General features: G+C 40.0%; 1 protein-coding gene across 1 annotated transcript in view; it reads right to left on the bottom strand.

Moving 5' to 3' along the window:
- The window catches only part of SCG3 (secretogranin III), a 38,436-nt gene extending 25,658 nt beyond the window's left edge, over window positions 1–12,778 (bottom strand). The window contains exons 1-7 of the mRNA XM_060169209.1: window positions 12,540–12,778; window positions 11,808–11,860; window positions 11,261–11,306; window positions 10,950–11,165; window positions 6,104–6,246; window positions 5,129–5,278; window positions 2,106–2,283 (exon numbers count right to left, since the gene is read on the bottom strand). Coding sequence (XP_060025192.1) covers window positions 2,106–2,283; window positions 5,129–5,278; window positions 6,104–6,246; window positions 10,950–11,165; window positions 11,261–11,306; window positions 11,808–11,860; window positions 12,540–12,630 — 877 coding nt within the window. The 5' untranslated portion in view covers window positions 12,631–12,778. The remainder of the gene's footprint in view (window positions 1–2,105; window positions 2,284–5,128; window positions 5,279–6,103; window positions 6,247–10,949; window positions 11,166–11,260; window positions 11,307–11,807; window positions 11,861–12,539) is intronic.
- Between the last annotated feature and the right edge of the window lie 979 nt (window positions 12,779–13,757).

Here is a 13,757-nt window from a genome sequence, read left to right as displayed (position 1 = left end):
GTTGTATGTTTTTGAGGGAAGCAATGACCTGTTTTCATTAATCAAGCTTAATATTTGAAATAGGGACACACATGTTTCTTTATTTTTTAAATGCAATGTTGACTTTTTAACAGTAGTATATATTGCTTTCTAACATTTATTTCATTTGAAGGAATAAACGCATATAGTGAAAATATTCCAGTGGTACAGAAGTAAACAGTGAAAGCAATATTCTCTTCCTCTCCCTCCCCACAACTCCTACTTCCTATAAGCAACCACTACTAACAGTTTCTTGGAAACTTCATATTTGACATACTGTTCTGTATCCTGATAGAACAAGATGGCCAATGACTCCATAATAGTTCAGTGGCTATATTAATTCTAAAATCAGAAAAAAAAAGCTATTTCCATTTTTGAAGGAAAGAAAAACTAAGTTGCTAGAGAACTGTTTCCCTATTCTTTCAGCTGCCAGGAAGGATTTTCTCTACATACTTCTAGCCTTTCCCCCCATTTCTTCATCCTCCTCACAGATGAGGTTGGTAGCCAACAGCCATTAGTCTACTTTTCTTGAAGGATGGGGATTTGGAATCTTTCTTCTTTCCGTTCCCCTGGAACAGTGGAAGGCAGGGAACTGAAAAATGTGCCTGCTCTGCAGACTCAAACTCTTCCAGGATTGGCTGTTCCAAGAGCTAGACTGGGGGTAGGGAGTAGACAAGCCCACTGCTGGCTCTCACACCAAGCTACATTCTACAACCCGGTCTGTATCAGTAGCAAAGATACTTTGGTTTTCTCAATTGGTTCAGACCCTGGGTAAAAAAGATGGGTACTATCAAAGACCTCAGTGTAAGTATTTAAATTAAAAGTCTATAAAAACAAAGGCAATAAGGAATGGGGTCAAGGAAACTGAAAGATAAAAACACACAAAATAAAGAATATTCCATACAGTGGAATCTTAAAAATACCACAAAAGTCACAAAGTTGGGAGAGAGGAAGGTGGGAGAAGAGGTGCGGGAGAGAAATCCTGGAAAAGGGCAGGTAAATAATAACTTCAGCAATCACATTATTTGCTCAAGGTCACATCCATATAAATATTTGGTATTATGCTGATACACTTCACTGACAAGAAGTGACTCACCAGGATAATAGAGGTTCTGAGCTGGGTATCTGCCAACCAGTGGGGCAAGAATAGACCCTCAAGATGCAAGCCCTGCAGACACCAGCAGGGGGGCTGGTGCCATCTGGCCAATGTCTGGGATTGAAGGACAAAAGGATGTTCCCCAGAAATGAAGTCTACTCTAAGGTCACTTCTTGGGGAAAGATGTTACAATTACAGAAGTCTTTATTACAAATGTTCAAACTGGCGATGAATCTTTAAACAGGAAGAAGAAAAGCTATAAGGAAGTGCAGGGCAGCTATATGGACAATAACAACAGAAAATTGGCACATTATTATCCTCCTTGCAGATTAACCAAAAATAAACATGAACTGAAATCTTCAGTCAACTTATTTTGGTGCACATATAAAAGAAAAGAGAGCAACACATTAAGGACTTTTTTTTTAAAAAAAGCAGAACATTTCCCAAGCGTGTTTTGGGTTCCTGATCTTCATTAGTCCAATGTTTAGTTCAATTCATTTGAAGACAAGTTGAAAATATCTAAACAAAATTCTGAATCATTTAAAAATAATAAATTATGTTCCATACACTGTTCTTACTAAAAGAGGAAAATAAAGCCTTTTTGAAAAGAGACTTGCAATAAAAGTTGAGGCTGAACTGGGTCAGGCCAGGAACACTCTGATTCATCTCTATATCGGTACAAGGTTCACTACAATCCCAGGAACACAGCATGTGTTCAATACCTGACAAATTGAACAAATAAATGAACCCTCTGTTAACATGAAGATTAAATTATCCAGAAATTCCACCTTTCCTGATTACCCTTTCCTAAATATTTCCATGGCTAGTACACTTCTTTTGAAAAAAATCAATGTGAACTATTTTCCCTGAGGCCATAATATACGTCATTGATAGTTGAATTTAGAAATTGAAAACAGGAAGAAAAAAACCCCACCCACACATTTCCTGGAATTACTGTTTCTGTTCCACATGGTCAGAAAACAATGTTTACCTGAATCAATACTTTTCAGTAGTGCATAGAAGTTTGGGAAATACTGGAGTTCCTCAAAGTTGTCTTCACTGTAGGTTTTAGTTCTCCTTTCCAAGCCATTTGTCAAGGTTAAGGTGTTAGATACTGTTTCGTCATTTTCTCCATTAGTAAAACCATCCTGAATTGCTGCCATTGGAGTCTACAGTGGGGGAAAAATCAATACAAAATAAACATTTTTGTTAGAACTGATGACAATCCAGGATGGTTCTTTCCTCTGTGACGCGCTTGAATTGAAGTGCAAGAATATCTCTTCCTTTGTAAGCTCCTGCAGGATCAAACTCTTTTGCAGGCGTGTGTGCATCTAGTTACATGGGAAGATCATTGGGATTTAGAGACAGGTGCTTTACCTGAAGACCCTGGCTCCTGCTCAGGGGAGAATAGACAGGTTCCTGCTCTGGCCAAGTTTCCCTCCAGTAGTTCTCATGAGTGTTTCTTCATAAACTGCCTTTCACCAAGGAGGGGAGCTTTGAGTTTATAGAATCTACCAAGAGGGATGGTGCCAAGATACAGGAAAGCCTGTCACAATGTCTAATACTAGCAGAACAATCATACCTTAGTGATTCCTGGGTGACATTTTAAACGCTGGCTGGGAGGGTACACAAGACTCTTTTTCCCAAACCTGATGTGTGTCCAGTGTTCCCTATCTTAATGATCCATTCTCCACTGAGTGAACTAGACAGAAATGTAAGAGCCTTTCTTGCCTCTTCATTTCCCTGCATTCGATCCATCAGTAGCCTTATTGGCCATACTGTCTAAATTTATCCCAAATTTGTACATTTCTCACTTTCTCCACTACCCCACTCTAGTCCAAGCTACCTTCACTTCTTACTTTTTAACTGGTACACCACCCACCTTCCAATCTATTCCCAACCCTGCATTTTCCACGTTGTAGCCAGTTATCTTTTTAAAAATATGATCATGTAACTCCTTTGCTTAAAATCCTTCAGTGTTTTCCCATTGCTCTTATAATAAAGATCAGAATCTGTACATGGCTGATAAGACCCTGCTGATCTGGCCTGGGTCCACCTCCCCAGTCTCATCTCTCACTGCTCTCTCAGTGTGGCAGCCACACTGTCCTTGTTTCAGTTACTTGGGTACTCCACACATCCTTCTCTACATATTGCCTATCATATTCACAAGTTAACTCCTATTCAGCCTTCAGTTTTTGGCTCAAGTCACCTCCTCTGGGAAGCCTTCCCCAAGCCTAAGTCCAAGACAGGTTCCTTTTTTATGAGGTCTAGTAGAACCATGTTTCTTTTCTCAGAGTACTTAACGCAGTCACAATTAAAATACATGACTGGGCTTCCCTGGTGGCGCAGTAGTTAAGAATCTGCCTGCCAATGCAGGGGATACGAGTTTGAGCCCTGGTCCGGAAGATCCCACATGCCGCAGAGCAACTAAGCCTGTGTGCTACAACTACTGAGCCTGAGCTCTAGAGCCTGCGAGCCACAACTACTGAGCCCACATGCCACAACTACTGAAGCCCGTGCACCTAGAGCCCATGCTCTGCAACAAGAGAAGCCACCGCAATGAGAAGCCCGTGCACCGCAATGAAGAGGAGCCTCCACTCGCTACAACTAGAGAAAGCCTGCGCGCAGCAACGAAGACCCAACACAGCCAAAAATAAATAAATAAATATATTAAAAAAATAAAATAAAATACGTGACTATTTGAAGACCATCTACCTCTTCCCTTAGACCTTAAGCATAATGAGAGCAGGGATTGTATCTTTTTAAATGAGCATTTTATCCCCAGTGTTTGGTACCTAGGTGGTACCTCAATAAACATTTGCTGAAAGAATATTTTGTTTGCATTTATGCATTTAGATAATATGAGTGAGCAGGTCAAGCATATGGACATTTTAGAGATGGGAAGTAAGGAGTATATAATAGGAGTGAAGGATCATGAAAATTGCTGTGTCAGTTTTAGTTCAGATTGGTAAGTTTGAGTAAAAGCCATGAGTTCTGTGATAAATCTAGATAGTTTTTTTTTAGGGTGGGTGGATCTTCAAAAGCTGTTTTTAAAAATGGCAGATGGTGGGGATTGGATGTAGGGAGAGCAAAGGAGAATTTTTGGCTAGCAGTAAAAAACAAAACAAAAACAATCCATACCAATTTCTGTTTTCTAGCCTTCCCTAAAATAGGACCATAGGTCTATATACCCTTTTTCCTTGTATTTGGGATACGATGTTGGACAGCCATGGGGTATGGGTGCTCTGGTGGAGAAAATGAAAGGAGAGGGGAGGAGTTTGATATCCTCTTATATCCTCCTATAGTTAGCTCCATCTAGAAGTTTAAAAAGGAATTCAAGGAGGAGAGAATGATTTTAGTAGTTTGGCTGAGGCCAAAGAAAAGATGAAGAGGCAAGGAGTCCAGCAAGGACAAGGACAAGTGAATGGCAAGTCTAAGTAAAGGATGACAGACAGGCCTCCGAGCCAATGGAAAGAGGAAGGAGCAGGTGGAAGGACACAGGGTAGACAGAGAGGCAGCATGAGGCAACTAGCTCTGAGGAGTATAAAAGCTGGTGTGGAAAAGGATCAAATCAGCCCTAGTTTCTTTTTTGGGGCTTTGGGAGCAGATGATGACATCCACTGTGAACAGAAGTTGGATACCAACTTCTGTTGTGAAATACTTGGATCCAGTGCACTGTGATTATATGAATTGTTATGTGAAATAACCGGTTCACGTAATATTATGCGTTATTTTACTCTGGGGTATAAGGCATAATCTTTACTATGTAATATAACATGCATCTTTATACTATTTTCAAAGTGGAGTTCATTTATATCTTTTAACTCATTGGTATTTCATTAATGTATATATTTTAAGTGGGCTAAAAATGTCACATACCCCAATTCTTATTTGGCACAAACTGAAGTACTAATTATACACAGATTGTATTAATTATATACAAGTATACACACACATCCATGCACATGCATATACACATACATAATAGATGCATATACATTTGCATATACATACCACTTTCTCTGGTATTTTTCCAGTCTGACTCTCAGTCCTGTTCGTTGGCTTATTGAGTTCCTCTTCATAACTGTTGGCTTCCTTAGAGATCAGTTTTTGTAAAACCTCTGCAACTTCATCTTCCAGTGTGTGTGCCTGGCTTTCTGTGATCTGTTATGAAGAGTCAAAACATATAACTGTTATTCCCATTTTTGTGATTTAAAAAAAATCTAGACTAAACTCTTTAGTTGAACACATATTTTTAGAAGACTAGAGAATGTTCTGGTCCCTCTTCTGAATATCCCTTGATTATGCCTCTACTACATGCTGGCCTTCACAGTAACTGCTCAGCACTCCTGGGAAGAAGTGTCTTTGGGCCCATTGTGCAAGCATCAGTCCTATCTGTTGGAACCCACAGAATACTTAATTTGAGAAACAACTTGAGGGTTGTTTCTCAGTCCTCAGCTGCAGGTCACAGTAGGTAACCTTTGAAACCGGCAAATTTAGTGCTCTCCTAAAGCCTGCCAGGCCTGTGTTAGTATCTGGGAGCCAAGCTGGGGCAGGGTCAGTTTGAATTGCTTAGGGCTTCCCAATCATTGTGTGGCTTTGCACATCTTATTTCCTTCTCATCTAACACATTTTTTTTTTAAACTTCTGCTGGTTAAATCCTAACCATCCTTCTAAGCTCACTTCAAACACCTCCTCCTCTGAAGCTTTTCCTTGTTGCATAACTGGATATAATCCACCCTCTGGCACACGGAACCACTCAGATGGTTCTTATGCACCTTGCATCATGAGCACTTGCGTACTTGTCTAGTGCCTCTGATAAACCATAAATTCCTAGAGGGAAAGAGTGGTGTCTTACTTGTCCTCGAGACCCATGGTGACTGGTATAAAGTAGATGCGTTATAAACATTTGGCTCTTTGAATGAAGTGGCTTGGCTTCTTAGCATATTCCAACCTAAGATTTGGTTCATTCTCATGCATATGACTTACTAGGCCAAGATTCAGCAGTTTAGAAACGATCTTGTCAAATACTCCTCTGTCATTTTCCTCATAAATCCTGGTAGCAATTTTCTGGACAATGTCTTCAGCAGTTAAAGAAGTTCCATCTAGTTGATGAAGGCCATCTGGATCATCTAGACAGAGCAATCACAACTTCACGTTGTGGTGGTCACAGACCTATTTCTTGGATTACATTAGATTTATAATCTATATCTTGTACACTCAAATATGTTTGGAGTATGTTTAAGGTGGTGCTTAGTCCATGTAAACTCTTGGTTTAAAATAAAATTTGACTTCAAGTTAAGAACCTGGGATGATAATGGAAGTTCTGAAAGCTGCTTATGTGATTATAGGAGGAAGATCTGAAAATAACACAAAAGGCCTCTCCGTTTTTAGCACTAATAGTACAAAAAGTAAAATACTGTTAGATAGTATGCAGTATTGTTCAAAGCACCCTTCTATATGTTATATAATTTGATATTCCATTTCCCCACAAGAGTAGATTTGTATTAATGTACTCCCTTTGCAGGCAAATTCCTGGGCTGGGGGTGGGGAAACCTGCCTTACACCCAGAATCAGAGAGTATGTACTGAAGATTTTATGACTTACCTGGAATAACTGTTTACTTGTGAGTATGTGTCAGGGCACCTTTATGTAAGGCAGCTTAATGTGACAAGCCTCTTTCTCCAGAGAATGGGGAACTTATTTTATGTGCCTGGAATTTAAGCTTTTGAAATGTGATCACAGGTTTGCACAAAGCAATATGTAAATCTATGTAAATCTCAGCAGAGAAGCTCGCAGATATGTATCCTTGGCTTTCCTGGGAATACATTTGGCAGCACTACTCCAGACTAAAGCAAGGGCCCTTCCTGAGGGAAAGGACGGATACAGTAGGGTTGGTGGCAAGGACGCTTTGCACTATGTCCACAGAGCACTCCCAGGAATTAACTGGTCTTTTCCAATCTATACCACATGGAACAGTATATTCATATATGCAAGTTTACAAGGCACTTAACCTGTCACTTCTAGGCAGCTTGGAAAGATCAGAAATTTAGCTCCAGTGATCCCTCTTGTTATCTATATATCCTTGGACCACTGTAAAGGAAGTTAAAAAGAGTATCTATTTCATGGGATTGTGAGGATCAAATGGAATAAGATGTAAAAGCACCTTTTAAATTGCAAAGTATCGTATGAAAGTTAACGTAGTTTTATGAACCGTAGATTTGTACCTGAAATAAGGGAACTACAATTATCTTCTAGAGAAAATAGACATTGCATCCCTAGCCAAATCCTACCCTAATAATTCTGATATTCACTCAAAGAAAGAAGAACCTAGTACATATTTCTATTCTGATTCTCTCCTTTTCTTCCATAGCTCCTGGGGATTCATAGACTTCTTCTAGACTCTATGAAGCTGGAAGTATGTGCAGCCTCAGGCAGAATATCCTCTTCTTGCTGTTTGGAAAGAAGCTTAGGAAAATGAGCAGGGTGAGTACACACAGAGGGCTGGAAGTTCTCTGACAGTATATGATTGCTGAATTGTTGGCCAACCCATGAGCTGTGAGCCCTTTGAGTCCTGTGTACCAGCGTGACGAATGAGCAGAAAAGTCCCTTAGAAAACCCTGTAAAATCAGTTCCCCTCCTGGCTGACTGAAAATTGGGCTCATCACCCATGTTTTTCAGGAGCAGAGACTCACTATCACTTAGGTCTGATTTTTCCATTTGTGGGTTGCAAGTCAGACTCTCGGGAATATGTGGAGCAGACACTTCCCTGGGTCTATGCAGAGGTGGAAGCATTTATTTCCCTTCCCACTTATCCCTTGGGATCTGAAAAAGGAAGAATAGTGGTTGCCTGCTGAAGCTGGAAAATAAATGAGATGACTGTTTTTCAGTTCATTTACTTCACAACAGGAAGAACATTAGCAACACTCTGAAGAAATAGCTTCCTCCTCTGCAATGCTGTATTCTCTTGAGCCAGGAACTTCAGGCTCCCCTAGCAGAGCTTCGCTAGATGGGGTTGATAGTTGAGCAGGTGGGCAATGCTCCTTGCCTTCCAGTGATTTCCCCTGCTCCTCTACAATGGACAGAATTACTCAGAATGGCTTCTCTACTGCTCGTGAAGGGGTGTTTCACCCTCCTATACAGACCTCAGAGGGAAACCAGACATGAGTTCAATATTTGTAAGTTTTTAAAGCATTTACAACTCTAAGTGGATGCGAAAGGGCCTTGTTCAAAGTTGTCATCTGCTCAGTTACATTTGAATCTCCAGGCATCTAATATGGCACTTGGCCTTCGTGTATTCAATATATTTGTATTAAAGTCTTAATATGGGCCAGGACTGGAAAGAGAGTGATAAGGAGTTTAGATGTGGTCCCTAACTGCACAGAGCTTACTGTCTAGCTCACAGACTGATACATAGTAATTGCTCAATGGATATTTGTTTGGTGAGTGCACACAGGAGCCACAAAGCACTATTTCCTAAAAGAAACTTACAAAAATCCTGAATCATACATACTGTAGAAAACACTGAGACGGAGAATTGGTGGGTCCTATAGCACAAGCCCATTTAGAGGTTTCCTAAAGGTATAAAAGCACCCTGCAGCAGTTAGGCCCCTTGCCCTCCCTTCTGGGATGTAAGTCTGCATACCTCTGAGGTTCTAGTCACCTGAGTGGTCCCAAACCTTCTGGTTCCAGGATTACCAGGGTATGAGAGAAAATCAGCAATTCACTCATATCATTCTCTCCAAGAATCTTTTTTGTATACTCAAGTGGACTTAAAATGACCCCTAGGGTAAACCTGGAACCATCAAAACTAGCACTTGGTAGTTCTGAACCTATTTGCATGTTAATAAAATGTTGAACAATTTAAACATAAGTTGCTCAAGTTAGTGATCAGATCACAAACAGATCTGCCTCTGTTTGCATGTACAGCCCATCTGACCAAAAAATGCAGTCAAACAAACTTTAGACTATTTTTTTATTTTATTAAATCAAGTCGTCGATTCAATCAAAGTGGTTAAATCTATTTTTCATGGGGCTATGCCCAGTGCCTATTTATTTCTAGCCCAAATGTCTTAGTTTAAAAAGTAGAATTCAAAAAAAAAAATGTCCCTGGGAATTCCCTTGTGGTCCAGTGGTTAGGACTCATCGCTTCCACTCCCATGGGTCCACGTTCAATCCCTGGTCGGGGAACTAATATCCCGCAAGCCATGCACAGCACAGCCAAAACAAAACAACAACAACAAAAACAAAACCCTGACACAAAAAAAACCCCAAAACATTTCCCTGAATAGTATACAAAGTGAAATGTGTCAAAATATAGACCATCTCCCCCACGCCATCTATATAAAACACACTTCTGAATTCTCCTCAGGCTACAATAGCCTATAAAAGTCAAATTTAATTGGCAGTTGTTTTCTGACAGAGATAATCAGTATAATTCTCTTGTGGTCCGTGGAAAAGAATTAAGACACATAAGAAAATCTGTAGTCACTCCTAAGCACCAGTACTCAGAATGGAAGACACACTGAGGAAGACCTCAATGCCTCGGTACAATAGTTAATTTACTCCCTCATGTATTCTTTTATTTGTGCATTTGTTCATTTTTCAATTCATGCAACAAATTCACGAGCTCCAGACACTTGGACTATACCGTCTCTGTTCTCATGGAGTTTTCAGTTGAGTTTAGGAGAAAAAGATAAATCAGAAGTAGTCACACTCAAGGACGTAAAATTACAAACTGCAGTACGTGCCATGAAGGAAGGAAATAAGGTTTCTATCAGATCGTGTGCGCTGGATGAACCTAGAGAAGTAGACAGCCCATGTAGGACTGTAGAAGCCACGTTAAGGATTTGGGGTTTTATCCTAAGAGAAATGGGAATCTATTAACAGGTTTTATGCAAAACAGAGACATGCTCATGTTTGTGTGTTGAAAAGATCACTCTGGCTGCTACATGAAGGATAAGATGGAGAGGGTCAGAGCGAATGCTAGAAGATCCATTGGAAGATTTTGCTCTAGTTCAAATGAGACATGATTGGAGCTTGGAAAAAGATGGAGGTGACTGGGGATAGAGAAAAAGATTTTGAGAGATACACAGGAGATAAAATTGCTAAGACTGGTGGATTAGAATTTGAGAGGTAAAGAAAAGAAGAAATAGTTTGACTCATAGATTTGTCTTGAAAAGCTGGATGTATAGTAGTGCCTTTCCTAGAGGAAAGAGGGCTAAGTTGTAAGGTGTACAGAAATTATGAATTTAATCTTAGACATGTTAAGTTTGAGGTGCATCTGAGACTTCCAAGGGAAGATAAGTCGGTAGTTAGCTAGATATAGGTCTATAGTTCAGAGCATTCTGGGCTAGTGATATGAAACATCAGGATATAGATGGTAACTGAAGCCGTGGAAAGGTTAGAATGACCTAGGGAGAAAGGATATAGCTAGGAAGAGAACACTGAAAAGGGAGTGACGAATATTCCACTTGGGGAGGGGGGGTATTTTGTTGATTTAATTGTTTGAGAATTATGATATTTTGCTTGTACTAATAGTTAAATTGGAATGTTAAAATGAATTCAATAACATAAAATATAGAGAGTAGATTTAAATTTTTTTCAAAGCATCAGTAAAGGAAGCTTTAAAGAGAAAATAAAATCTGGGCTTCTGTGGAGCTGGAGCTTTGCACATTATCAGTAAGTTTGGGCTTTATCTCAATTTTGGACATGACTAATAAAGGATTGTAAGTGTGTAAGAGATATTTTTAAAATACAGGACTTTCTCTTAACCCATAATGCGAAACTCCAAATTAGAGAAAATAGGTAGCAAAACTTCTTTTTCTTCATTTACCTTGAAATTTATGATCCAGTCCACTCTTAGTAGAATCATAATCATCAATCAGTCTTCGATTCTTGGTTGAATCAACATCTTCCAGGTTCAATTTATTATCATTTGGAGAACTTTTTACGGACTGTCTTTCCTTGTCATTCTTTTCCTTTTCTGTTATAGCCTTTAGCAGGTTCAAGTTATCAACAAAGGAATAATTGCTCTCACCTGGCTTGTTTTCTGGAAGAAAAGCCCCCAAACCAGGCACATCCGTTTTAGTTAAGCTTCTCATAGCCTACATTATTTAAATTAACATCAATGTAATTTCTTATTACCTGAAGGGTATGTTTTTTTAATCTTGTCTGCTTCTGCTTCAGCAATCTGTGAAAGAAACAGGAGATAGACCTGGTTTTAAATCATTACTCCACCACTTACCAAACATGACAGCTCAATAATTCAATCTCCATGGGATTTAGCTTTCTTGTTTGTAAGATGTAGTTAATAATTTCTATCTCAAAGTATGTCATAAGGATTAAATGAGATAAAATAAAGGGCAGATGGTCTATAAATATTAATTCCCTCTCTGATAATATTGGTAAAAGATAAATCTCTGATAAAGAAATCTTACAATAGAATGGATGTGATGTTGCGCTTACTGGCTTATTATGCAGGCAGCTCTTTGCATTATACTGAACTCTCTATATTTAACTGTTGGGACATAAAAATTACCAAAATTATATTTCCCATCATAATTTCAATGTTTATTATTAAGCTCCTGAGGTTTGTGAATTCAAAATGGCTAAAAATTCACGGCATAGTTACATTAAATAATAATAACTAAAATAAAATGGAATAGCATTTATAATTTTACTTCCGACCTACCTGCTCATTCAAAGGTCTTTCTGCACTTAATTCTCTATTATGTAGGGGTTTGTCTAGAATAAACACACACAAATACAAATTTAATTGTTCATTGGAAAGACAATATGTCTCATTAAATAAAATTTTCAAAAAAAGAAATATTTTTGGATGACTGTGAAACAAATATATATATTAACAGAGATTATCAAGATTATCCAATAACGATGATTATCAGTGTTGCCTTGCTTATTATCTTGGTGTATTTCCTGAGTTAATAGAATTACACTTTTTCCTTTTTCTTTTTTTGACCAGAAATCTAACATATTGTTCTAACACTTGGTTTACCAGCTGTTTTCAACTAGACAGAGCATAGTCTGGATTGGTATTATTGGCACATTAAAAGCTTTCTTCATACACTGCACGTTTTATGAATAGAATATCTGAGAAAGGTTGTAAGATGACTAGGAAAAAAACAAACAAACAAAAAAACCATGTATTAGGCGGGAAAGCCACCCCCTCCCAATTTCAAAATAAGATCTTTCAAAACAACTTATATTATTGTTCTATCATGTAAAAAGTGAGGGAGGAAAATCTGTCTTCTGGCTCTAAATTCGAACTGATTTCTCTGTCAATATGCACGGATATGACGTGATCAGAAAATGAGGCAAGGTGATTTACAGCTCGCGGATTATACCAAGCTTTACCTTTTCATGGCGAAATAAAAGGGAGGTGGGCAGAAAAGTGTCCACGTACCTTGGCTGCCTGCCGGCTTGGGGAAAGCTTGAATTGGGCTGCTGTGGAGCACCAACACCACAATCCAAGTGCCGGTCCAAAGGAACCCCATTCTTCCACGCTTGGCTTCAGAAACAGCCTGGCGCCGGGCTCCCGGAGCTATAGCTTTTGTTATGAATGAAAAGGAGGAGTAAAAACAGGAAGAGCTAGGAGGGCGGGCGCAGGGAGGGCGAGTGGCGGGGGCTCGGAGCTGGTGGCGCTCTCTGCGGCTCCGGAGTAAAGGGATGAGAAAGACTCTGGGCGCTCGGGACTCAGGTCTTCAGGTGGAGGAAAGCGCTGTCCACCCCGTGGGTGCTGAAGTTCCTGTGACGCGGAGCGGTCAGCGGGTAGGCTAGGGCGTCACCTTATTCTCGCTCCCTCCTTGAGAGGAAGTGAGGATGGAAGCGCATGCTCCCTGCGAGCCAGAGGCGGGAAGGGGTGGTGTCAGCGACTCGGAAGCTGCTCCAATCCCCGCAGCGAGTGGAAGCGGGGAGGACGACAGACTAGCCAGCGTGTTTTCGGTGCCGCAGTCCTAGGGGTGCTCCTGCGCTCACGGTCACCTGGATTGCTGTAAACGTGCACATCGTTGTCGTAACCTCCCAAGTAAACGTTACCTCAGGGACCAAATGCCTTCTCTGCCCGTGCACCCGTCAAGGAAAGCTGGATAACCTTGTGCAAGGGGTTCTGCTTAGAGATTATTCTGGGATACCGTCTCCAAAAAGCCCTTCTTTCCATTCCACCTTCTGTACCTAAAAGGTAGATATAATTCTTATATTCTTAGAAAAGCCGTGCCTTTTGTGATTTGGGTTGACGTACCAGGGCTCCCTTGGTGCTCTTATTTGGGTCTCAGCACTATGGAGTCCTTTGAATTGGGATATTTAAGGAACATTCTTTCAAATAGATTGCTGCAGCACACTCTCACTCTCCTAGATGAGGAAACAGAACAACAACAACAAAAATCATCGTTTGTTCCCCTAAGGGTGAATATCCTCATCAGTCCAGGGTAGGTGAGCAATAGGGGCCAGTTTCAATAAAAAATTTCCCCTTCCTCACTGTGGGAAACCCCTCTTCAAAGAAAGAAAGGAAAAAAAGAAAAAAAAAAGCAGCACTTTTGTAAAATTCTTCCCTAGGATTCAATTATGCCTAAGGACTTGGTTGTTCCAGCATTCCTTGAAGAGAGTGGGTAGTCATGAAAAGCAT

This window comes from Lagenorhynchus albirostris, chromosome 1 (assembly GCF_949774975.1).
Source record: "Lagenorhynchus albirostris chromosome 1, mLagAlb1.1, whole genome shotgun sequence".
Lineage (NCBI taxonomy): Eukaryota > Metazoa > Chordata > Mammalia > Artiodactyla > Delphinidae > Lagenorhynchus > Lagenorhynchus albirostris.
Note: the sequence above shows the minus strand (reverse complement) of the source record. Positions and strands in the feature narration are given on the sequence as shown.